Consider the following 27228-nt stretch of genomic DNA (forward strand, 5'->3'; position numbering starts at 1 on the left):
ACGATCCCATAGCCTGGGAGTAACAGTAAAGTCTTGTGTGTGTTGTGATTGGGTGGCTGGTTGTCAGGCCCCCACTGACGCGACTTGACAGCGTTTTATAACTTTTATTTCCCTTTCTCAGATGTATGTTTATCTACAATCTAGCCCCAATATGTTCACTCAGTCCCTAGGACTGAGGGAACATATTGGACTGAGGGAACATATTGGGGCCCGACCATCCACTAGATTTAGAAAGGAAGAAAGTCGTCTAAAACACTTTTTGCAAAATGTGAAAAGATCTTATTTAATTTGTGGATAGACCCCGCCCACTCTCTGGTAAATGCACAGTTTACAGTGGTTGCTTGGCAACCAACTAACCAATGACAGGCAGCACCACTGCCCTCCCGGCTATGGGGCAAATTGCTCAACTATGACGCATACCGTGTCATATGCGTCACGACCATAGACTGTAAAAGTCACGACCAACACCCACACATTCAGTTCAGACACATGTTGCAACTTTTAAGGACATTGCAGAACGTTATGTGTGTTGCATTGTGTTCAAACAGTGATCTACTTATATAATATCAAACTGGTCAGGTTGCTACTTAATTGGCCTCACAGCTCACACTAGAACTCTCCTAACCCCTGCTCATAATGTGCTCATGGCTCATTAGCTTATCGTTACGGTTTGGGAACTGGAGCTAAAGGTTCCATTCCTCAGCTCAGCTGTCTGACAGATTTCCAAGGATGTGTCGTTCAGGTTCGAGGATACAGTTGAGCTGAGGGCAACCCTCCTGGATCCTGGCTGCAAGAGGCTGGATTGTAATTTCTCCTTGATTTCTCCTTGATGATTTGGTATTAATATGTTATAAATGTGTAAAAAAAAAAAAAAAAAAAGTTCTGTAGGCCTAATCTTTGCTTTAAATGGATGCAATTGTACCCATTTTCCAATAGCATGTGGTAAAAGCATATCTATGGATAAAAGTATCAAACTCTCAAAAATCCACCAGATACAGGAATGACATTACTCTGTTAAAAGGTTTCGGGGGGAGGAGTCGAAGGACCCCCATGCCTGTCCCCTTGATAACCAGTTGTTGCTTTTTGAATACTGATTAGTGATTACTATATGAATATAGAGTGGTTGTTGAGACAGCTATGTGTGTCCCTGGGTCCCTGGGTCTGTCCCTGGCTGGCTGAGTCTGTCTGAGCACGAGAATAGCTTTTGTTGAATGAATGAATGAATGAATGAATAGTTTATTTCGGTGCTTTACATTTACATGTTAAGTTTCATCATTTGCATTTAAGTTTTTAACAAAGGGGTAGCACCGAAGGTCTAGGCTGAAGCCGAAGCTTATTTTGCCTAGCCTTTAAGAAAAGAAACAAATATACAAAATGTATACAAAGAAAAGAAACATAATACAAAGGAAACAGAAATAAATAAGGCATTTTTTAGAACTTAGTCATTTTAGACTTATGATAATAATCTTATGTTAATGTTTAATAGTGTTAATAATGATCTTATGATAATAATAATAATAATAATAATAGTAATAATGATCTTATGATAATGTTTTATATCTATTTAATACTCTACCTTTAAATAGCTTTTTAAATTTGATAAGTGATGTGCATAACTTTAGTTCATTATCCAGGCTGTTCCACAGGTCAACCCCTATTTTAGATATACATCTACCCTTTGTGTTGGTCCTTGCCCCTTTTTGTTTTAATACACATGTCCCCCTGAGGTTGTACTGGGATTCTCTCATTTCAAACAGCTCCTGTATGGATAATGGTAGTATTTTTTTATTTATTTTGTACATGACTATTGCAGTGTTTAGCCAAATCTAGTGGATGGTTTACGCACGCACGCACGCACGCATGCACGCACGCACAAGTCTGACTTTTACTTTTGTATCATAGATATGAAAGTAAGTAGATACGAAAGTAAAAGTCAGACTCAATCAAATACATCTACGATAGTCTTGTAACTGTTCCAACGCTAAGGTTCCCCTTGCCCATGCATCCATGGTCTTTGCGATCATTCCACTTTTTGTTTTTAACCTACGGTATACCAAAACTTTTGTCACATTGTTTACTCTAGTCTACACAGCGAAACCGGGCAAAGGAAACCGCTAGCCCCGCCTCCCCCTTCTTGCACTATCAGGCTGTAATTGCACCTTTTAAACAAAAATGGCTCTATATAGGCCTATGGAACATAACCTTAAATTGCACCTTCTTAAACTAAATTGTGTTGTATAGGCCTATATGGAACATAATACCTAGTGTGAAGCTGTTCACATAAAGTTGACCTAACTTTGCTACTACAGGGAAAACATGCACATATGTTACTATTTTATTTTATTTTATACTCTTTGAATGCTCTTTCTTGCACTCTTATTCTATTCATTTGTTTGCCGTGCTTGCTGTGTTTTGTTGTTTTGAATGTTATGCTATCCATGCTGCTGCATTGTCTGTATGGAAGCCAAACAAAAATAAGTTTTACTCATAAAAAACACCTGTTCTAGGTTCAAGGGTTCAAGGTTGTACTTTATTGTTATGTTGTGTACAGGTACAATTCAGCTGACATCATGAGTTACTTTCATCATGATGTCTTTATTTCTCCTGCCTGAGTTAAAGTCTAGTTAAAGTCTAGATAGATATATAAAAAAAACAGATATTGTTGTCAAAAAAATATAAACTTATAAATGCAATAGTGAATGCCAGAGCACTGAGAGCAGCCTCTGACTGTCTGCAATTAGGGCCTACTCTGCTGCTAAGTCTGGAACGCCTTCCACGATAAGGGGCGTGGCTACGGCAGTAACAGTAGCACTTGTTTAGTGTTTTCTGCGCATGCGCTCAAGATCTGAGCCTCAACAACGGTGTTGGACTGAATCATGGCCGCTGACAGCTGGGCCAAGTCTGCAAAACCCCTGAAAGGTGTCGTTCTAGACATGTGTGGTGTTTTATATGACAGCGGAGCGGACGGCGGGGTTCCCATTCCTGGCTCGGTTGAAGCTGTGAAAAAGTGAGTCGTAAAAGAGAAGCGTTCTTTGCATTCTTCGGTCGTTGAGCTGCCATTCAAAGTAGTCTACACATAGTCGAGTTATTAGAGACTACTAGAGTCACACTTCCATTCCATTTTATATGTCCTACTTCCCATGCCCGCAGGCTCAAGGCATCAGACCTGCAGCTGCGCTTCTGCACCAATGAGACCCAGTCCACTAGGGAGAAGTTTGTCGCCAAGCTGCAGAACATGGGCTTTGACATCAGCGTGTCCGAGGTGTTCTCTCCTGCTCCAGCAGCAGCGGCTGTCCTCAAGGAGAGAGGCTTACGTCCCCACCTGCTGGTGTATGATGGTAGTGCCCTACTTGTCCTCTAGTTCTACAGTTTCATAATTCATATCAAGACTCATTATTTATTCGGCATTTCATTGAGAGATGAGATTTAGCCTCTCAGACCCCAAACTAAAGAATATTTTGTTGTCGTTGGGATAAGATTTTGTCTACAATTCCATGCTTTTGGCAAATGTTGATCAAAATAAGAATTCTTCTACATTCTCTGAGAATGTAGATGATTCTCTAATTGTGTAGACTTCTTGTAAATGAAGTAAATGCAGATGTTTAACAATCCATGCAATTTTTTTTGTTCTAACTCTTGAGAGCGTAAATTGAAACCAAATGGACCCGGGCCCATCTGGTTTAATTATATGCTCTCTAGAGTTAAAGGTCTATGAGGGTCTATTTGGCTACCAACTCCATCATTTAGCTGGGGACCACCTGGAACCACCTCAATGACCACTGGTGGTCCCCGGACCACTGGTTGAAAACCACTCCTCTAGTATAGTGTAGCCCAAGGGGCCAGTGAGGCTATTCAACGTTGAAGCTCTGGGCCCTAGTGGTAGGAGGAGGGACTACAGGCGGACCCGTGGATTCATGACCGGGAAACCCCGTACAGCTGGGCTTTAACATTGTGTCGTGACGTAGGACCATCACTCCAACGTCACCCCGGACCTCAAATTTGAGGTCCGGAGGAGGGACTTCCGGCAGTCTTCCGGGTGCTTCAAAACGCCACTGAGCAACTTCCACTGACATGAATAGCTGGGGGGCGGAGCTTCGCGCCAGTTCAGTCTCTGTCCTTTTATATACTCTATGGTGTAGCCTGGGCACCATTTCATTTGGGTATATGATCCTGTCGGGAGCGGATGATAGTCGACAGGCAGGAACAACAGGCGGCAACTTCCTTTTCCCTCAAACCGATTTTTCTCAATAAAAGCTACAGGCTACGAGAGCTTTTATTGAGAAAATGAAAAGGAAGTTGCCATAGATATATATAAAGTTACCGCCTGTTCCTGCCTGATCGACTACAAACACACAATATCATTTTGGGGCTAAAAGTTTGAGAATAATAATATTCTTTAAAGAAGGAGTGCCACAATTTTTGTATTTTTCCAGTTTTTCATGTGTCTATGAGGTGACAGTACTTCATTAGACACCCCATGGAGTCGTTTTTATGTGCAATGGTGTATTTACTTTGTATTTAGGGTTTCTTCCTGGAGGCTGAACCCTTGACAGTCAAACGGGCCAATGAAATAAACAGTAATATCACACTATATTATAACAGTGACATCACACTATCAGCCCCTCCCCCTTTATCATACAACTACAGCTGTGGGTGCGGCTTCAGTTCAGGTGGATCACCACCCATCACCACCCACCAGGCAAAACAGGCATACTTAATGAACTGTTGGGGGAGGGCTTTACCAGGCTAATTTTGAAATGCATTATTAATTTAGGCCAAGTACCCCCATTTGAACTCTTGAGGGTGTACAAAACAAATGCAACCAAATGGACACTTACGGCCAGGTCCTTTGTACACTCTCTTGGAGTTACAGACCAGGGTCCATTTGTTTCTTAACTATCATTCGTTTAGCTGGGGAACCCCTGGAACCAGCCAGCACCAATTGAGAACAGGCTGATATGACAAATTCATTTTGATAATTTTTTTTGGCCTTGACAGACAATATTTTGGTTAAAAAACATTGAATATTTAGGACCAAAATGACAAGTGTATGCTTTAGGTTGCTACTGTATTTCATGACAAGTTAGCAAAATATCATGAAGACATTTGGGGGGAAATCATATTGAAGTATAAGCCATCTTTTCCAATAATGTGTCTGCGATAGCTGTGTTGAAGTTCTGTCTGTTTTCACATTGAATTGTGAATGGTTTTCTTTTTCACTGCAGGTGTTGTCCCGGAGTTTGACAGTGTTGACAAGACCGACCCAAACTGTGTGGTCATCGGAGACGCGGCGGAGAAGTTCACCTACCAGAACCTGAATGACGCCTTCCAGGTTCTCATAGGCCTGGAGAAGCCTGTGCTGTTCTCTCTGGGCAAAGGGTAAGGATATTCATGACAAGAATACAATGTGTTTTAACCCATTTAGGCCTGACCTCGAAATTTAAAAAAAATCTTCTAAATCCTCCAGTTTTCTGAAATAAATATTTAGCGATTTTTCAAAAATAGCAGACCTACAAGCTCGTAGCGCGCCACTCGGTGGCGCGCTATGAGCTTGTAGATCTGCTATTTTTCAATAGCTAAATTATAACATAATGTTTAAAACACCAAAAGGGGTTCCCGCCGGTTGATTGTGTAGAGTAGACGTTATGTCATTAAAGTCGGTGTGTGAGTGATATTCCTTTGTTAAAATAAGTGTTAAATAGCTCTATATTTTAGCAGTCATTTATAGATTGTTTTGCGCTCGCTGTCTCTCCAGCTCTTTAGTTAAAAGAGAGTCCATTTTCAGTTTGGGATATACCAGTTTCATCAGATCAGCAGAGAGAGCTCATACAGGATAAGTGTAATGATGAATTGTTTTTATTGTCCCACAGGGATATTCAGCTTCAAATTGGAAGTAATAAAACACATTTAAGAGACTAATATTGTAACTGGAATTTAAGGTGATAAATACTTTTTCTCTATCCTGATTGGATGGAATGTGTAACCGACTTGAAAATGTGTATTCTGTTTTCTAAAGAGCTGGACAGGTGGGGAGACCCCTGTTACTGAACAAACGGTGACACTAATAGATATGATTACTATCGGAAGATAGAGATTTACCTTAGGCTTAGGGGTAGAGTGGCCGGTAGAGCAGCCGGGTGGGCCCAGTTTGATCCTGGGCTCCCCCAGAGTTGGTGTCGAAGTGCCCTTGAGCAAGACTCTGAAGTCTGAACCCCTAATTGCTCCCGATGTGCAGGTTGGTGCCTTACATGGTTTCCTCCGCCATCGGTGTAAGAATGTGTGTGAATGTAATGCACAATCTACGTAAAGCGCTTTAAAAGCGACATATAAATGCAACATTTACCATTTTTCATGTACAGCACCTTTACCTATACCAATATAACTATAACACACCTGGAATACAGTTACAAATTACTTTTGTGTGATATGATCAAATCTTTCCCCCCAGGAGGTACTATAAAGAGACGGATGGTCTTAAACTGGATGTTGGAGCCTTCATGAAGGCTTTGGAGGTCTGTGCTCTCTATATATTACATTCACTATATTATGTCACTAATTATCTATTAACATCTTATATGTACGTCAATGCATTTATTCAACAGTATGCCTGTGATGTAGAGGCGGAAGTCATCGGCAAACCATCCACGTTGTTTTTCCAGAGCGTTCTCAATGACATGGGGATTCAACCACACGAGGTAGTCCGAAATATGTTCCATGCATATGGAATACTCACCCAAGGTCCTTGCAGACTGATGCGCTTTTTTGTGGTGTGCCTTGGTCACAAAACCATTGCCTTAGTTTTTCTATTGCTATTTAATTAAATCTTGTTTCCGTTTACTTTTAACCCATTTAGGCGTGACGTTGAAATTAAAAAAAAATCTTCGAAATCCTCCAGTTTTCTGAAATAAATATTTTCACGATTTTTCAAAAATAGCAGACCTACAAGCTCGTAGCGCGCCACTCGGTGGCGCGCTATGAGCTTGTAGATCTGCTATTTTTCAATAGCTAAATTATAACATGTTTAAAACACCAAAAAGGGTTCCCGCCCAGAATGGGTTAATCTCCTGTAAGGCATTTAATCAAATCTACCTCCCAAAAGTGCTATACACAAATTATTATTCATATAATTGAGCATGACATGTCTTCACTGTCTTTTCTCAGGCACTGATGATTGGAGATGATCTGGTGAATGATGTAGGCGGGGCCCAACACTGTGGAATGAAGGGTGTTCAAGTTAGGACTGGTAAATACAGGTCAGTGGAGATAATGTAGCCTGAATCTGGCAGAACTTTTAATGGTAACCCGGAACGCTTGTCCCCAAATACATACGCGGGCCGATTGCCCCCAGCGGTTCTTAGTATCATTGTATTAGTTTTACTGAGGTTAAGTTTCTGGTTTAAGGACTTCAGTGTTTTGTACCATACTATTGTATGAGTACCTAACAAAGAATGTTTGCTTTCGCTATCTTTGTTGAAGAAGAGTCTGGGCAATTAAGTTTTAGTCTTACTAGAAGTACTAAAAGTTTCTCAATCTTATATTTAGTTTTAGTCTGGCTTAATCTAGTTACCTCTGAGGTCAATGTTAGGGTTAGGCATAGTTTTACTGAGGTTAAGTTTAGGAATAAGGTTAGGTTTAGGTCAGTGCTGTAGCCTAGGTTTTTTTCAGATGGTATACCATAATTATTCCCTGCGCGACTTATAGGCTATACGCTCGGTCAATGGATGAAATGATTAGCATATTTGGGTATCATAATAGGCCAACATTTGGCTTTAAAATAGCCTATCTCTACAAGCTCACAACGCATCGCGCGGTGCCACGTTGTGAGCTTGTAGATCGGCTAATTTGGCCAAAAAGATTTTACGTAGAGGGAAACAAGGAGGGTACCCAGTATAGATCCCTGGGGGACTCCGCTCAGCTGAAGTATTATAGAGTTTAAGTAGTTAAGAAATTACACTAACAGTGTTGTTTGACATCTTTTCAGTTGACAATACACCATTGTTTTTCGTGCAACAAGAATTGCTCAATTACAATGCACTTTAATTTTTAGGCATTGAGCTGTTGCTCTTTTCCAGAGCTATACTTGGAACAACACATGCAGCAAGATAAGATAAATAAGATACATTTACATTACAACATTTTCAACAATAACACCAAGCAGATTATTATTGTAGTTAAGGCAGGGTTACGGCCAGTTGCAAATGTAGAAATACGATGGTCTCATGAGAGAAATGGATTTTCTGGTTATGGCAGCAGATTGAAATTGACTGCGGTCCTGAATGGGTTGGGGACTGGATGCCGCTGTTGTAGCCAGACCATTAATTAAGCACAATCCATAATGTGTCTTCTTGGAACCACGTACAGAAAAAAAAGAAAGCGTAGATCATGTCTGAGTCCATGTCTAACTTGTAATGTAATAACATTTGTAGACATAAACTTATATAAGCATTTTGAATGAAACATGCATAAAATGTTTTTGGGGTGGCAGCCTTCTCAAAGTGAAAGAGTGATGCCCAGTTTGAATGGAGATGGAGCCAATCATAATTATCACAGTACAGGTCTTGAAAGTCTAAGACTATAGTTAAGATAGGTAGATGGATAACCCAGTACGCCAAATACTAAGTGTCAACAAGTGCTGCCCTCTTTTTGTGAGCTGCATCCAACTGATCCCATCCTATTATTTATTGATGTGAGGAGCCTTGAATCCCAACAGAGCAGAGCCTACAGTACTTCATGAAAAATGAAAGCTCAACTGATACTCGGTACGTTTGGTTGCATGCGCTTGTCAGACACCCGGCGTCAATTGCGCAATTTGCCAAGTCAAATGTTTGTTTCTGCTTCGTCCCGGTGTCACATTCAATATTAGCGTGAGAAATGGATCTGGGTGCAACACGCAGCCTATTAACCACATGAACCCTACACTGGGCATGTCATAATAGGTGAACATTCTGAGAAAATGAGCAAATCCACAAGCTCACATAACAACGCGACAGGTTGTGAACTTGTACTGTAGGTTGAGTATTTTCAGTAGAGGGAGGCTCAAGTACAGTGATTTGTTTGTTTGTTTGTTTAGTTTCACATACAAAAATATTTCAGAAATGATAAAAATGTGAAGGAGAGAGCCTAAAAACCCTCCAGGGGCTTGCAAGTGGCATTCTCCAGGCATGTTTATACATTCATAGTTTTTTATTTGTTTAAAGAAAAAACTTCATCATATTGAACATGCAGATCTTAAACATTAGAATACAGATAAAATACAGGGACAGTGAGAGGACGAAAATATACTGTATAACAAGTAAGACGCGCGAACGTGGGAAGCGAACGCAGCTCGTAAATTGCAATAACAATAGTTTTTTTTTTTTTTTTTTTTAAGATTTTTTTTAAGTTACGTTTTTTTTTAAGTTAAGTTGTTTGTGTGTGTGTGTGTGTGTGTGTGTGTGTATGTGCGTGTGTGCGTGCACGTGTGTTTGCAATAACAACAATTAGAATAAATGACGTACTTTTTTAAGGTGTTTTTTAGTTCTTTTTTTTTAAAGATTTTTTTAAGATTTTTTTTAAGTTACGTTGTTTGTGTGTGTGTGTGTGTGTGTGCGCGTGTGTGCGTGCACGTGTGTTTTTGTGTGTGATACAGCTGCGCCCTCTGGTGGCGGGCAGGTGGTGTTACAGCGTGACACACACACAGACACACAGACAGACATGATCTGCTGGGTCTCATAGTAAATGCTCACTGCGTTCGCAATCACTGCGTTCGCAATAAGAAAAAAAAAAAAAAGAGCACAATAGACAGAAGTCAGACAATAAAACCGCTGTAGGAAAACATTGAGTACACCAGGTTAATTTAGCAGACCGGTTAACAAAACTCCTAATAATTATTCAGACTACACATTTACGGCACTTCTGTAGCCATTTTTATATACTTCTATCATCTATCGTTGGTGTGTAAGTATAAGACTAGTGTAAGACTATATTATAAGACTTCTATTCCAAACTCTTTGAGTTTTGAGTGGTTGAGTTTGTAACCAATGGACCCTTATTAGAACTCTGACTCTCTAACGCTTCCAAGAGTTAAATTATTGTTAAACATCTGCATTACTTAATTTACAAGAAGTCTACAATTTGAGAATGTAGAAGAATTGTTATTTTGATCAACATTTGCCTGTTGGTACCAACATCAATACAGCATGGAATTGTGAACGATAGCAACATTCTTTAGTTTTGGGTCTGCAAGGCTAAATCTCATCAAATGGTGGTCTGTGGGTCGAATGCCCAAACAAATAATGTGCCTTGATATGAAAATGGTTCCCTTTTATTACAATAGAAGAATGGCAAAAACCAAAAGACGTGTACTGTACGTGGCTTCATATTGTGTTGCGTGCTGCTTCTCAGCCGTATTATTGATTTGGAGTGTTATACAAGTTGACTGTCGACCAGATGCTGTGCAGACCTCCAGCCCGCCACCACAGGCCGGGGGAAAATGGCTGCTTTAAATTCCCAGGCCCAACGAGAACATGGGAAGAGAGGAATCGCACGCAAATCCAATCTCAGCAGTCGATATATTACCATTTGTCTTCTGAATCCTGGCAGTTTTCTGAAAAACGTATGTTTCTATATCAGTGGTTCTCAGACTATTTCATGTCAAGGACCCCCAAAATGATATGTAATTGGCCGCCGACCCCCATCGGACGTTGTTCCAGGCGCCCCCAGAAGCAAAGATTTGAGTTAAAAACGTTTGCTGTGACAGAATATATATTCAAAGAATTGCACACATTTTCACGACTTTTCAAAAGTAGCAGATCTACAGGCTCGTAGCACGGCACTCGGTGCCGCACTATAAGCTTGTAGATCTGCTATTTTTCAACAGCTGAAGTTTAAAGTAATGGTTAAAGTGGTTCAAAGCTATTAAGGTTCCCACAGATGTGTTCCCATCCTAAATGGGTTAAAACTCGTTGTGCTTCTAGCGGTAACATACCTAACCCAAGAAACCTTAAACATTCAAATGTTTTCGGTTGTTGCTAGCACGTCGCTCATACTTGGCCACAGAGTGGGAAGAAAGACATGCGTGACATTTGGCTGGTCAACTCGTTTTGTGCTTAAGTTATGAACAGGTCCAGGATAATGAAAACCAAAATGTAAATGAAGCATGACATTATTTAGCTTATTGCCAATTAAATAGGCTGCTGCTGGATTTCACCCAGTAGTACTTGTATATTTACTGTAAGCCTTTCATAAGCCGCTCTATAACCAGCCTACAGCATAATGTGAAATGTTTGATATGATTGGCTGCAGATCTCAGTAATATAGCCATGAAGTGTGAGTAATAGTACAAGAATTTAAGATTAAGACTCCTGGTCTGCCCAGCCTTACGTTTTACCACCTTGGCACTTCCCCAGGCGTTCGGTCTCTGGCTGAACATTGTGTAGCATTAGCTAATGGTATAACATTTTTACATCCGGTGTCCATTTGCGTGAAGTGAACTAACTATGATGTCTGCTAACTTAAAACCCATTTTGGGCGGGAACCCCTTTTGGTGTTAGCATTATGTTATGCTTTAGCTATTGAAAAATAGCAGATCTACAAGCTCATAGCGCGCCACCGAGTGGCGCGCTACGAGCTTGTAGGTCTGCTATTTTTGAAAAATCGAAGAACGACTGACATAGAAACATAGCTTTTTCAGAAAACTGTCAGGATGTAGAAGACATTTTTAGAATCTGATCTCAGGTCAAAATGGGTTAAACAAAGCTTTTCCCGTGGTTTACTCTCGTGATTTAGAATAACTTGCATGCATCGGTAGTGAAGTACTGTGCAAACGAGCAGCGTAAGGGTCCATTTTGAACCAAGGAACTCTGAGTGTCCCTGGTCCCCACTTTGAGAACCCCCACTGTAGATTATTTTAGCAAAAACTGGTGCAGAAAGAACATCGGTTCACAAAGCTGCCACAAGAGGGCACCCAAAGACAAGAACTTTGAATGGAAGTGAGCCGACTCAGACTGCCCCATTCCTCTCTCTCTCTCTTCTCTCTGCCTGTGAGATGTTTGTTTGAATTAGAATACACTGAAAATAGCTTCATTTTATCCACATGTTGAACGCTGGTCTCTCACAAGGCTGCAAGAAGGATTTATGGCCCTGTCTCAGCAGATTACTGGAGTGCTGTTACGTTGTAATTACAGAAACATATGGTCACTTATTTAAGATGAAAAATGAGGCGATTTTGGCTGTAAAAAACGAGAGGCGGGACGTGGAGACAGAGAGAGAGAGAGAGAGAGGGAGTGTAGAGAGACCGTTGTGGGAACTATAAGTTATATTATAGTCTAATCTGTGTTCAAGGACCCGAGTAAGGCCTGTGTAAATGCACGTTCATATTACAGTAGTAGTGAAACATTTCGGGGACGTTTTTGGTCGTGTGCGTACGGAGGAGTGTGAAATCGTGAAGATTTGTGATTGAAACATTGAACAGAACTCACGCTGTTTTGGTGTTCACCTAATTGGTCAATCTCCTCTTCTCTCTTGCATAGTTTTAGTATCTTGAGGTAGACAATAATGCTCCATTGGGGTTGGGAGCATTATTGGGACCAGCCTGTAGGGTAGCCCTAGTCTAGTCTAGCTGGTGTTAGTATTATAATAATAATATCTCAAACTTATATAGCGCTTTTAGTTTTAGTACCCAAAGTATGCACTGCGGGAGCCCCATAATTCTCCATCGGGGCTGCCCTCCACATTTGAAACAGTCCCTGGAACCATATACATCCCCATATCCACTCAGACACAGCATCCCTGTTCCAAAAATAATATTTTCTGAAGCTGGAAGCGGGTCATGATTCCACTACAAAGCTCCATTTGACGGGAACAATCTTCTCTCAGATTGTTACCTCTGTTGGCCGCTTCAGGACTCACTTTATAGTCAAACCTCGAGAACAACCTGTTCATGCTACTGTTTATTTCAGACGTTCATACAAGCCATTGTACTGTATTCCCCCACTTTGTTTGTCTAAAATGAGTTGAGGGCTCGCTGAGGGCGTGGGTGGGAGAGGACGAGCAAGCCGACTGTATCTCTACATGTGTATTGTGTATTTGTACTGTATTGCAATGTTTTATCTGTGTCATGGTTTGGACCCCCTTTAACCCATTTTGTGCAGGAACCCCTTTTCGTGTTTTAAACATTGTTATTATTTAGCTATTGAAAAATAGCAGATCTACAAGCTCATAGCGCGCCACCGAGTGGCGCGCTACGAGCTTGTAGGTCTGCTATTTTTGAAAAATCGTGAAAATATTTATTTCAAAAACTGGAGGATTTAGAAGATTTTTTAAACATTTTAGGTCAGGCCTAAATGGGTTAAAATTAGTTGCTGCATCTCAAGGCGCTCTCAATCCTCTCGATACATTCTGAACACATCCTGGGCCGGTGACCCACCCCAGGTCTACAGTCTATAGGTAGTGTCAGTACTATGCAGGAGCCCAGGTGCTCCGCTGTTTGAGCGCCTTTCATGTGGGCCTGGATGGATCACGTGACCAGAGAATGCTGAGTAATCCCTTTGAGCATCACTCAGCTCTAATCCCATCACAGAGAGCACACTGGCCTACTGTACGCTCCTAAATCCTATCGTGTGTGTGTGTGTGTGTGTGCATGCGTGCGTGTGTGTGTGTGTGTCTGTGAGCGCTCTTGTGCATGTGCACACTCTGCTATGTCCTTGGTGTGTGTGTGCGCGTCCGATACACGGCTCCTCAGGGGACTTGAGTATACTGTAGCAGCCATCTGGCTTGGAGCGTATGACGACATCACACTCGGCCCCTGCTGGATCATTCGAGTCCCAGTTTAGCCCCGAGAGCATGAGAAACACCCTGAACTGTGTTTAGGATGAACAACGTACCGTAACCCAGGTTAAATCACTGCTCTTCCATGCATGTTTAGGAGACAAGTTGGGAATTATTAACCGTAAGATGGAGAATTGCTAATGTGTGAAGTTTGCATGTTACCTGGAGACACTGGAGGCACAAGTTAACCTTAATGACGGGGTCAGGAAGTTAATGCATGCATCTTTAGTGTTACTGTTTAGTTCCCCTTTTTAAGTGGTGCAACCACTTCCTTAAGTGACTATGTGTGTGGGTGTGTGGGTGCGTCTGAGCACGAAAACAGCATGGTTGTTTTTCACCACGCAACCTAACACACACACAAACACACGCACATATTGACTGTACAGTACAGTACAGTAGAGGGACCCCCACACGGTAACTCTGTCATTTCTCAACCGTTTCGGGGCGGCTCGCCGGAATCGGGCCGGCACCCTGGGTGCGTTCCCCCCCCTCCCCCCAAGGGACCCCCACACGGAGTTGCACCACTTACTTCACATGGGTGTGAAGTAAGTTTACATTTTATTTCAATGTAAAATTGTTGTGTAGAGGTTTCATGAAGTAATTTTGTATGTGGGATTTTCTTTAAGTAAGCCTTGCAGGAGCACACAATCTAAAGTTTTGAACTTGAATAATAGTTATGTAACTTATTCTATAGAGTATATTCTCATCTTCTGAGTTCTGACCTCAGTTCTGTTGCAGAGCATGTCATCATTAGCTGGAGGCCTGGTAACGTAAGATACAAGAAGTTTAATTCCAGGAAAAACTAACTTTCTTTAAAGGGGCATTCCACTCATTTTCAACATTTTACTATGTCATTAATATACCTTAGAGCTGTTGTGTGGAAATAATAAAAAAGTCCCCCCCCCCATTCTGTGTTTCCTAGAACTGTAATTATGAAAAAAATCATTAACATGGTGAAACATGTCATCTTGATGACATCATCAAGATGTGTTTCACCATGTTAATGATTTTTTTCAGATCTCCAGTTCTAGATCTGAATGGGGGGGACCCAGTTTTGTCTCTGTTGCAGAGCATGTCATCATAGCTGTAGGGCTGGTAACGTAAGGTACAAGAAGTTTAATTCCAGGAAAAACTAACGTTTTTCACATGAGACCTAACTTTAGCTCAGAAGTGATCAGCGCTCCAGAGCCACCTGACTTCACTCCTTCACTGCTTCCAGAACGTCTAGGCTGTGCAGTGTCCACAGGTCCCGAGACACCGTGACAGAGATGGCATTGTTTTAGGAGCTGCGAGTGAGGGGTCGGTCGACGTGAGATTGGACATTGTTTAGCCGAGGTAGGCCTGCTGAACCTAGGCAGGCTCGGAGCAGCCATAAACCTCAGTCAGATCTGTGAAAACACAGCTGTTTCCAAGTCAACCAGATGCTGTGCAGACCTCCAGCCTGCCACGGGCTGCATGGGGGAAATGGCTGCTTTAAATACTCGGGCCCAGCGAGCGAACACAGGAAAGGGAGCAAGATACAAATCGCAAACAAATCCAATCGCATCACACGATATTAAAAGGCTCTCGACTAGTTGTGCTCGTAGCAGTAAAATGCCACATGAAACATGAAACATGGACATGGAATTCTTAAGTTATTTTATTAAATTAAAAAGGTTTGACAGATGGAAGAGTTTTTATCTTGTTGCGTTCTCTCGCAGGCTCCTCTCTCACCATCTGCATGGTGAACTCTCAGCGGAGTCAATAAATCTAAGCAAATCTCAACAAACATAAGTCCAGAATGCCTGTGTGCAAATTTACATTCGTTTGTACACTGGGTCTGGGTCTCTCATAAATGTTTTCTACTTAGGCAAGAAGACAGTTTTATAACCCGTTTACTTTTTTGACACCCTATAGACTTCTCTTGTGCTTTTTTTTTAATGTCGGAGACGTGCCTTTAGATGGAACACAGCGCGTGTTCAAGTTTAGTCATCGCATATGATCATCGTGATATGATTTGTCATTTTAGTTGCTACTGTTAAGACGGAGCTTAGCATGAATGGTATGCGTTGATGTCCGACTATCCTTAATGTATGTCTATATTGTCATAACCATGTCAGGAGGACTCTCAGAGGATTATCCACCAACGCACAACACGCTACACTTTCCACCATCTAATGTACATCACATTCATGCATGTACACGTTAAGTTACAGTGATGTATTAAGAGTGATAGAGGGCCAGGGCGTGGTGGTGGTGCGTTGCCTTTGACTAAAGTCTTGAGTAACGGCCTAATGTCTGTACTGTACTCCAGATGCATAAAAATGTGAAACGGCCCTCGGTGCAGAAGTCGTGCATGTGCTGCATCCCATACAAGGGCATTACGCAAGTGGAGCCTGCAAAAGAAAAAAAAATACAAATGGTAAATTCTTCCCAGATCTATTCTGCATGCATCTAATGGACTACACAAACAACATACACGGCATCATTTGTGTGTACGTTCACCCTTGTAGATGGGAGGCGTTGTTGGCTTGTAGATCTGTTCGTTTTGACGTGTGACAGACACCCTTGAGCCATTGAGCATATACATTAAGCTTAATGGCTCTCACACACACTGCCGGGGCCTCCTAATAGGTGGGTGTAGCTGTGTAGCCGATTTAAGATTGTTCCTCGAGCAGACGACAACTGTTCCCTCTTCTGAAATAACGAGTGAGCCTAAGCACGGTTTCCCTTTGGGGAAGGCTGGAGAACCCTTTGCTCCTTTTAATGTAGAACAGGTTTGCAGGGGTGGGGGGAGCTCCACCAAACAAACGGAGCTTGGAAAAAAAACGGGCACTAGCAGCAGTTTGTTGGAGATCTAAACCTGCTGATGTGAATCAACTAGCATGGGAACAATCCACCGCCTACCCCCGCCCAAACTCTCCTCCAACCCTATAGTAGCTCACCCTTTTCAACAGTCACGGTGCTGAATCTGCTTTATCTTCATGGTTCGGTTGTTGCCAGTGCATAGTACCGGGAGCGTAGTCAAATTACTGGACCAGGATGCAGTTTATTCACCCCCCACAGCATTTTGCCATTCAACCAGGAGTTGCCTTTAACATTTTTCGTGCTGGTCATGTTTTGTACCGTCTCCTGTGCGTTTATATATCACATCCAGAGTTTGCTACTTTTTTAACGTTCACGAAAGGGCTTTTGCATTGAAATTCTGGTGACGCTTTTAGGTACGTTCGGTGATGTCACGCCCATGTACAGTATGTGGCTGTGCGAAAGGAATGGAATCAACGTCACACAAGAATGTGTTAGGATGCAAACAAAGGTGGATTTGGTTACTTTTCATGGCTCAGGAGCTTGAAAAATAAATATTTAGACATTCCATATTGGGTTTTCATAAGATGGTGGTTGTTGCAGGACCCTGAACTTCAATAAATAACCATAGTAAGGAAAGGCATCCCTGTATACGATCCGTGTCAAACGCAATGCTGACATACGCTGACATTATGTGGTGTTTTGCACTTCCAAGACAATGCATGACGCGCCCTAATATGTGTGTCTCAAAGAATATGATCACATAAAAACAAATGTGCACATTATGGCCAATCTATGGGGCATATTTAGATATAACGGCAATATTATTTTATTTTTTTTAATGTTCTGTTTATTAATTTTTTGTTTTTTACAAATATAGAAGTAAATTGAGAAATACAAACAGAGTAACAAATACAAAAAAACTTAAACACAAACAACACACAAATTCCAAATCAAGACAACCAAAGAACATTCAGAACAAAACAAAACAAAAAATACATATATGTATAATAACGTCAATATTAAGTACACAGGAAGTGTCAGTTTGTTGTTCATTCTAGACCGTAGAAAGGATTCAGTTTACAAGCTGATGGGAAATAGTGTGTGCGTGCGTGCGTGCGTGCGTGCGTGCGTGCGTGCGTGCGTGCGTGAGTATCCGCATGTGCGTGTGCCCTGTTTGTAAATAGCCATCTCCTCTTCATGAAAGGCCTGAAAAATGACTGGCCTCCTCCTGCTCTGGTCCCTCTGTCGTCTTATCTTCAATGGCCTGTGTTGGCACGGCTCCGTACACACATAGCAGGCCATGCTTTGAAGCCTCTTGAAAGTTGAAAGCAAGGTGAAGGCATGCTGCTCCTCCATGTGTGCACTGGGTTCTTTTTTTTTGGTCCACCAGTTCAATTGTTGTTACTTGCCAAAGGGATTGGTTTGTAAGAGCTTCTCGTCTTTTAACCCATTCTGACCTGAGATCAGATTCTAAAAATGTCTTCTACATCCTGACAGTTTTCTGAAAAAGCTCGTTCTTCGATTTTTCAAAAATAGCAGACCTACAAGCTCGTAGCGCGCCACTCGCTATGAGCTATGAGCTTGTAGATCTGCTATATTTCAATAGCTAAAGCATAACATAATGCTAACACCAAAAGGGGTTCCCGCCCCAACATGGGTTAATGCTGTCTCCTTCCATGCAAATGCACTCTGTGATTTCTTTTTTTGTAATGATCAAAGAAGGACAAGCTTTTTGGATGCGGCTATAGCTATTGGCGTATCTAATTCTGCTGGGGAATGTGTCTCCTCTTCATTGGCAACTCACGCGGCGCTACAGCGCTTAGCGTTGGTGATGTTTCATATACGATCACAATATTGACGAGTCCCCTTTGAAGAGCCCATAATTCAGGTTTTGAGCTCGGCCAGGAAAACCTTTCATGGCTGTTATCTGCCGGAGCGAGTGCCAGAGAGGAATTAAGAGGAAGTTCAAGCTCTCGTCAGATTCCTGTTATAGATGCTGGCAGAAATAAGCACACTGCAAAACATTTCTCTACACGAGCATCATAGCATAGCACAGCAGGAGCCATCTTCAGAATGGTTTACTTTGCAAGCTTCCCTCCCCTGGCCCGACACTTGACTGCTAACGTTAAAGGACCAGTTCACCACTTTTCAACCTATCTTCATATAATAGGTCCTCACTAATAATCATGATAAAAGGGCACAATTCTTTTCTACTCAGCCTGTGTCTCATAGGAGGGCTGTAGGCAGTTCAGAAACCGTCTTCCAGTGACATCATCGATGGGGAATACAAGCTAATAGAAACTGCAGGCTTTCTAGTTCTGAAAAGTTGCAATGCGAAAATGGAAGCCATCGTTCTCACGATAATGAAAATCTAAACATTTTTGTAAAAAAAATCTTGTTTTAAAAAAAATCTGCCTAATGATGATGTCACTGGAAGACGGTTTCTAAACTGCCCACAGCCCTCCTATGAGACACAGACATCGTGCCATTTTATCATGAATATTAGTGAGGACCTATTATATGAAGAGATGTTGAAAAGTGGTGAAGTGGTCCTTTTAAGGGGGAGGAATGGACTTTCTGGCTCCAAACAGATTGTTGGGGCCAGAGTGAGTGACCCCTCTCCAGAGACGAGGAGTCCCCCGCTGGGACCAAACTGCTTCTGGTTCTAAGAATCTTAAGTCCCCGGTCCATCTATGGTCAGGCAGACTGCGGACGCAACAGGAAGTGACCCTCGTGTCGGGGGGTCAGCAGGCATGTGATCATCGAGCTGATTAGCCTTCTTCCTCCTTTCGCCGCCGCTCCGCGGGGTGGCTGGGCCATATTACCGCCTCCCCCCAAACTCAACACAGCTGAGAAAAGCAAACATTGACTAGATCACTGTTGCAGTTGCTGCGCCTCGCAAGGACGCTGTCACGCCACGTTCAATTAACTGGTGATGCATTGAGTCCTTGGAGCTGTGATGTGTGTGTGTGTGTGTGTGTGTGTGTGTGTGTGTGTGTGTGTGTGTGTGTGTGTGTGTGTGTGTGTGTGTGTGTGTGTGTGTGTGTGTGTGTGTGTGTGTGTGTCAGTGTTGTTTTTGGCAGCACATTTTGATTTTAGTTTTAGTCGTAGTCTCTTGAATAGTTTTCACATTTTAGTCACCTGGAATGTTTGTGTTAGTCTATTTTTAGTCGACTAAAATGTATTTTGGCGGGCCTTGATGCCGTCGTAATGATTGTTTTTTTCACTTGCTGAAAATAGACGATCCACAAGCTCGTGGCTTGTGGATCGTCTATTTTCAGCATGCAACTAATTGTAAAATGACTTATACTGGATCTCTTGTCCATAGTCCCTTCCTAACAGTCTAGTTTTTAGTTGTTGACGAAATTGTCAGTATATTTAGTCTTAGTCATCATAGCTGAGTTTTCATTTAGTTTCCATTTAGTTTTCGTCAGTGACAAAAGGTAGTCGACGAACATTTTTTGTTTTAGTTTTAGTCGACGAAAACAACACGTGTGTGTGTGTGTGTGTGTGTGTGTGTGTGTGTGTGTGTGTGTGTGTGTGTGTGTGTGTGTGTGTGTGTGTGTGTGTGTGTGTGTGTGTGTGTGTGTGTGTGTGTGTGTGTGTGTGTGTGTGTGTGTGTGTGTGTGTGTGTGTGTGTGTGTGTGTGTGTGTGTGTGTGTGTGTGTGTGTGTGTGTGTGTGTGTGTGTGTGTGTGTGTGTGTGTGTGTGTTTGCTTGCTCTCGGTTTCGTGACTTGTGCTGCTCCTCCATGTGCGCACTGGGTTCTTTTTTTTTGGTCCACCAGTTCAATTGTTGTTACTTGTCAAAGGGATTGGTTTGTAAGACCTTCTCGTCTTTTAACCCATTTTGACCAGATTCTAAAAATGTCTTCTACATCCTGACAGTTTTCTGAAAAAGCTATGTTTCTATGTCAGTCGTTCTTTGATTTTTCAAAAATAGCAGACCTACAAGCTCGTAGCGCGCCACTCGGTGGCGCGCTATGAGCTTGTAGATCTGCATAACATAATGCTAACACCAAAAGGGGTTCCCGCCCCACAATGGGTTAATGCTGTGTTTGTGTGTGTGTGTGTGTCTGTGTGTGTCTGTGTCTGTGTGCTCTCGGTGCTCTCGGTTTCGAGACTTGTGGTGTGAAACTGGCCTGCACGCACAAGCATGCATGTCATGCAGAGTAAAAGTGTGGCAGTTATTAGGACACGCCTTGTCAATTTGACTGCTGAAATACTTGTACACACACACAACTGGCTCCCATCAAAATGATAAGTATGCAAAGACTTGCAAAGTCTCCGAGTAATTTAGTTGTAACTCCTTGTGTAAACGCCACGTTTATGAAACACCCTGTATACAGTTCGAAGCATTGTGTGTGTGTGGAATGCGTGTGAAATGATAGATATGTATACAAGGTGGAAGGATGTGGTTGTGTTGCGTTAATTGCAGTGTGTACGACTAATACAAAGAGACAGCTGTCGGGTGAAGCCTCTTATCTTCCAATCATGCTTATAGGACAGCGTGTATGAGAAGACACACTGTACTGAACGTCTCTGACACTAAAAAGGCACATGAGAATAATGCGTGTACTGCAACGAACAGATATCGCAGCACATATTTCCAGGCCGCTTTTACAAGCCCCCAATCACCTCTTAATATAATTCCCTCCCCCACCCCCACATAATGGTCTGGTGGTACTCCCATCAGTCGATGGCCAGGCCTGCACTAGTCTCCACAGGATGGGTTGAGTTCCCCCCCCCCGACCACAGCCCACAACCTGAGTGGGTGAGTGACACGCTATGCAGGCTGTGATAAGGCAGGATTTCCTGAGTACAGTAGATCGCCACTGTCTGTCGCCCCACCCGCCGTAATGAAACCAGGCAAATAAAGGCATTATCTGTGCACGGCATAGAAGGAAGGATGCCTCATTAGGAAAGTAAATGTCTCCCATCTGACCCTGTAAACACATTCTAAAATGGGAGAAGGGGGCTGGGTTAGGGAGTCGCTCAGTGAAAGGGTCTTTAGCAGGGTTTTGTCGGCTTGACGTTGTGTCATGTTGCTCTTTTGTCGGCGTTTAATAATAAAGCCGTAATTGCCGAAACGACGTTGTGTCAACACGCAGGGGCTTTTATCAGCGTCAATTATGTTTTTAACCAAAGTCCTTGTTTTGTTTTCTGTTTCCTCCCTGTAAAATGTGAACAAATAAGCCATTTGGCTGTAAGAACGAGCCATTATATCAAGAAGGGTAAACAATGCAGTGCAATTAGCCTACTTCATGGAATGATATAAGCATTTCGCTATCATTATTATCCCCACTGCTCATGAAGAAAGATGATGCTCCCTTTTCTGACACAAACATGCTATCAATATATCGCCTCTCTCCTTTAAAAAAAAAAACCAAACAGACACCAGTTGGTGTGCGGTACACACACACACACACACACACACACACACACACACACACACACACACACACACACACACACAGAGCGCACCGTTAGTGTTGGGTTTATGGAGGTGCTTTGTCCTTCGGAGATTCTGTGACACTGAACCTTGACGGGGCGGCCATGTATTCTGTGCATGCACCGTTGGCTGCTGTTGTAGCTTAATCTCTCTTACAAGCCGAGCACTGCCCCTGGGATGGCCGGCGGTACATACTGTATTTCAGGCCTAAGCTTATCTTGCAGCTTTCCACCGGTGTCTTATAGCCCCAGTGCCTATCATAATGTACACGGTTTCAGGTGTGCCTGTTAGACGGGGACTGTTTGTCTTGGGGGGGGAATGTAAGTGACATACTCGGGAGGCCTTTTTTACGACACAATTATGAAACCTCTTGCCGGGCCTGTGATTATGGCTTTCCCATCTCATTTCTGTAGAACTGGATTTCGGTTTTCTTGTTGTGCAAGAGCAGATTATGCTTGACTAAAAGTTATTGAAAAGCTTGGGTGTGTTAAAGCACTCTCTTCCCTCCAAACACTTGATCACAGTTTCGTTTGCGCACTTCACCGTGACCTTTGGTGAGATGTCTCTCTCTCTCTCTCTCTGTTGTGGCTGAGGTCCAAGCCATTGTACAATGTGCAATTTAACCCATTAAGACCTGAGGACGATTCTACTAAATTCTTCTAAAACAGTTTTAGTGTATGCTGCTATATCAGTGGTGCTCAAACATTTTCATGTCAAGGACCCTCCCCAAAATTATATGTATTTGGCCACCGACCCCCATCTTAACGTATTTTGCTCCAGGGACCCCCAGAATCAAATACTGGAGTTAAAAATGTTAGCTTTAAAAAATGGATATTTTCAAACATTTGCAAAAAAAATAGCAGATCTACACGCTCGTAGCTACAAGTCTGCTATCCGAGTCTGATATTGAATGGGTTAAGCATTTCACGCTTACTTGGCATTCGCCCCACGCCCTGTCCTGTTAACCACTGTTGACACATTAGTTATGTCTGTGTGGGCAGGAAGACAGAACTTATCTCATTTGTTGCTCTGTTTTCTAGCCCCCGGTCGACGTTGCTGTGGGCTGAAGTTCTGCACGTTAGCACAACATCTATTTGTGTGTCAGAAGTCTGCCTGACCTCCAGGCTCCACCCCAGAGGCCCCTTACTACAGTGGTCCTCAACCTGTGGGTCGGGACCCCCCGGGGGGTCCACACAGGATTTTCTTTTGGCGTGGGGGGGTTCCCCAGATGACAGTTATGTGACAATTTAAGGACTTTTAAGACCTTTTTAATACCGCCAATTCAGTTTTTTTGTAAACTTTATTTTTTACATTTCTTCACATGACAATACACATGTATGCAAGAAAACACAAAACACACAAACATATACAACCCCTCCCCCCTCCCCCCTAGGCTAAAAAAACAAAAAAACAAACAAAGTGGTGGGACAAAGCAGCGGACAATCATAGATCAAAAAGAGTCAAGACAGGGACTAAAAGAGTCCCTTTGTCCAAAATCAAATGTTCAATGGACTAGGTTTTTGCTTATGTAAAAAAAAGTTTTGACTTTGTCCAGTGAGAACTGGTGGTGTCAATGCCAGTCCCAAACATTATTTATTATTTTGCTGCAACCGAGGGCCGGTTGATGTAGCTCTTCATCGGCGGTAACGGTTTGATCTTGCGTCACCGCCCAGCCTCCCTTCCTCTGCCACCCGCCACTGGAAGGGCGAATGCCGAGCCACCGATTACGACCCGCTTTGCCAATAATCCGCTTGTTGTGATCGACGTTGGAAACACGGCCCACGGTTGACACGCAGGTCTCCAGTACCTGAACCTGCCGCTTTGAAGGGAGCCGAACGATGGCGGTTCCGTTGACCTTTCGGAGCAGTACGCCGCACGTGCCTGCAGCGCGGATGTATTTGGCTCCTTCTCCTGGGCATATCTCCAGGCTGTTCACCAACGTTCCCACGGGAAGTGCTCCGAGGGGGTGGGCATCACCCTCATTGGCTGAAACTGCCATGCGTCCAATAACCGAAGATGTTTTGATGATATCTCCAGTCTGCATGTTCTCTGTAGCAATGATCCATCGCTTCTTTTCGCCCCCGACTACTAGAGCGATATCCGCAGATCTGCACGGGTCATAACGGACTTCAACCACCTTCTCCTCAAAGACCTCGATGTTCTTTTCCGGTTCTAGGGGATGTCGATGGATGTCTATCCAGCGATATAACTGCTTGTGTCCGCCGCCGATGCCATGTGTCCGTATCCTTCCCGAGTGATCTCTGCCCCCCCGTCTTCCTCATCCCGACGGGTCTGACGGTGTATTTCCCCGCCTTCTGCGTCTCCTTCCAATCTCTCCGGTTCTGGTCCAACGTGGCTGCTGTGAGGAACCCTCTGCATGGTGGCGGTGACGTGCCGAGGACAGCTACCCGTGACTGGGTAGAGTCAGCAGAGTCTGTCCCAGCACCTGTGAGGACAGCAGAGCCTGTCCGAGCACCTGTGAGGACAGCAGAGTCTGTCCCAGCACCTGTGAGGACAGCGGAGTCTGTCCCAGCACCTGTGAGGACAGCGGAGTCTGTCCCAGCACCTGTGAGGACAGCGGAGTCTGTCCCAGCACCTGTGAGGACAGCGGAGTCTGTCCCAGCACCTGTGAGGACAGCGGAGTCTGTCCCAGCACCTGTGAGGACAGCGGAGTCTGTCCCAGCACCTGTGAGGACAGCGGAGTCTGTCCCAGCACCTGTGAGGACAGCAGAGTCTGTCCCAGCACCTGTGAGGACAGCAGAGTCTGTCCCAGCACCTGTGAGGACAGCAGAGTCTGTCCGGGACAGAGACAGTGTCGTCCGCAGCGCTCCAGTTAGAGAAGACACCGCCATCACGAGGTCACCATAACAGTTTATAATACTGTGCGACAACAGCAACAACAGGTCTCCAGTCGTTTAACCCGGTTTGTAAGAGCCGTTATGACTTTCTGTCGTTCTGCTAATTGATGACATCCTTGCAGGTCATGGTCAAGGCCATGGTTGCCAGGGTTACACAGGGTATTTAACCCCTGTCCCTGATTAAGCTGCAGGCGTTGCTGATGGGAGGCAAACAGTGTTTCGACCGTGTTTGTTAGGCTCGGTGGTCTGTATGCGTTTGGCCGTTTATGTTTGTTTATTGTATTTATTTTGTATATAGAAGTATAGGACTTTGGACAGAGAATAAATATGATTTATTACCAACTCTATGGAAACGTATTGGACGTCAGTTGTTGAGCACACGTCTGAACCTCAATCCTTAGTCGTCGGCAAACAGTAGTGCCAGAGCATAGGACTTTGACACGACAGTGTTACTTTGCCTTTCTTTGGGAACGGGACAATTCAACTCGTACATTTCCAAGTGCTTGTCAGGGTGGGGTCCCCAGTTCAAATTAGTGATCGTATTATTTTCGGGGGGTCATGGCCTGAAACTGTTGAGAACCACTGCCTTACTACACCAGTCAATTCAGACGGGCACATGATTTGTCTGTCTGTATATCTATCTATATGTATATGTCTGCTGTCCCCTCAAAAGAAGACCAATCACAGCTCATGCCACTAGGTTGCATGACATCACAATAGGAAGCACCTGCGTTCATATTGGCCACACTGGAGCGTAACCATATAAGGAGTTCCCAATGCAGCTGCGCCCAAATATGGAGTGTGTTGTCTAATCTCAATGTGTTGTCATGGCATCAGCCGCCCACAAATCAGTCAGCTCCATATATGTGGGCATACCCATATGGGGCAGATAGAGTGTAAAAACGTGTACGTCACCAAGAGGGGGGGGCGTCTGAAAAGCTAGCGGCGCCATGTTTCTGGCATTTAAACTCTAGCCCACATGACTCGGAATAAAGTGACGGTGGTCTGTTTTTGTAAACATTGAGCTCGTTCTTGGCGACAACATAGTGAACCAACACCAGGGTGGATAGAAAGAACGTCTGGCTCCACATTCCTTACAAGGACAAGGAAAATGTCGTGAACAAACACGGCTGTGCAATAGATACTTTGTTGAACGTTATGTCTCTGCGCCGTACTGTCCGTACAGCCGAGATCCAAGCCATCATACGTCTCTTTGTAAACTCATCAATCTGGGTTCCTTGATGCTGTCTCCATGCTGGAAAGCTGAAAAATCTAATTCCGTTTTCTGGCTCATTCCCTCGATGTGACCTGCTGTGGCACGTGTAACTACTGAGCAAGTCTGCACCATTGTGAGATGTCAGTTTAAAAAAAGAACGTACCCCGGTATACTAGCACACAGGATAGTCGCTCAATGTAAACAAACCAGACATTCCCAGAAGTATGGCGGCCGCTATCACGTCGTAACACATATGTTGACGCTAAAGGATATTTTGGTACTCCCTATACTATTGACATTAGCGATCTCCACATTATTGGCTCCACAAAAGGGACACAGACAGATGAGTACAATGGGTATATGGTATCGGATCCAGATGTGAGCGCCCTATATATATATATATATATATATATATATATATATATAATATATATATATATATATATATATATATATATATATATATATATATAATATATATATATATATATATATAATATATTTTTTTAAATATTATTTCTTTCCCGCCACTAACAGTGGTTCACATACACATTATCAACAGAATTCGGTAAAAAATGGCTACTGCGCAATTCTCCTATAAGTACATTTTGATGCCAATACTTTTGTACTTTTACTCAAGTAAATTTGTAATTCCGGACTTTTACTTGTAACAGAGTATTTCAATATTGCATTATTAGTAGTAAAATGTGAGTACTTTTTCCACCACTGACTACCCTTCCTTCCTTCCACGGTCGTTTCTATACTATCGCTTAGAGATTGCGTTGCCGGATGCGAGATTATAGTGTGTTTAACATCTCTTTATGTAAAAGCACCTGATGATATCCCTATCTGATATGGCCTCTATATGCATAGAGCGGGTCGACTTGCAGAGGCATTCGTGCACCGAGAAGAATATTATTAAAGAAGAAGCCAATGTTCTGTAATCTGATCCAACGTGTGATCTAACAGATGTCCATTTATATAGATAAAAAGCAATTATGCTCGTTCTAGATAAGGCCAAGCGTAGTAGTTTAGGATGTCATTCATTGATCCCCATACTGCCCCCCACACTCGGTGCCTACTAATTAACTTGCGTACAATCCCATCTATG

General features: G+C 43.1%; 1 protein-coding gene and 1 pseudogene across 3 annotated transcripts in view; one reads left to right on the forward strand and one right to left on the reverse strand.

The window, feature by feature from the left end:
* Positions 1-2851: 2851 nt before the first annotated feature.
* The window catches only part of lhpp (phospholysine phosphohistidine inorganic pyrophosphate phosphatase), a 36802-nt gene continuing 12425 nt past the window's right edge, over positions 2852-27228 (forward strand). The window contains exons 1-6 of one of the 2 annotated variants that reach the window (XM_079493209.1): positions 2852-3007; positions 3151-3338; positions 5226-5379; positions 6449-6512; positions 6603-6695; positions 7162-7253. In XM_079493209.1, coding sequence (XP_079349335.1) covers positions 2877-3007; positions 3151-3338; positions 5226-5379; positions 6449-6512; positions 6603-6695; positions 7162-7253 — 722 coding nt within the window. In that variant the 5' untranslated portion in view covers positions 2852-2876. The remainder of the gene's footprint in view (positions 3008-3150; positions 3339-5225; positions 5380-6448; positions 6513-6602; positions 6696-7161; positions 7254-27228) is intronic. The other variant, XM_079493210.1, reaches the window with a different exon arrangement.
* LOC306915921 (large ribosomal subunit protein uL2m-like) lies at positions 23640-25005 on the reverse strand (annotated as a pseudogene). The gene is made up of 2 exons: positions 24452-25005; positions 23640-24416 (listed from the first exon to the last, which is right to left on the reverse strand). The product of its transcript is annotated as a large ribosomal subunit protein uL2m-like (transcript).

The sequence above is a fragment of the Electrona antarctica genome (assembly GCF_951216825.1).
Source record: "Electrona antarctica genome assembly, chromosome: 22".
NCBI classification, from domain to species: domain Eukaryota; kingdom Metazoa; phylum Chordata; class Actinopteri; order Myctophiformes; family Myctophidae; genus Electrona; species Electrona antarctica.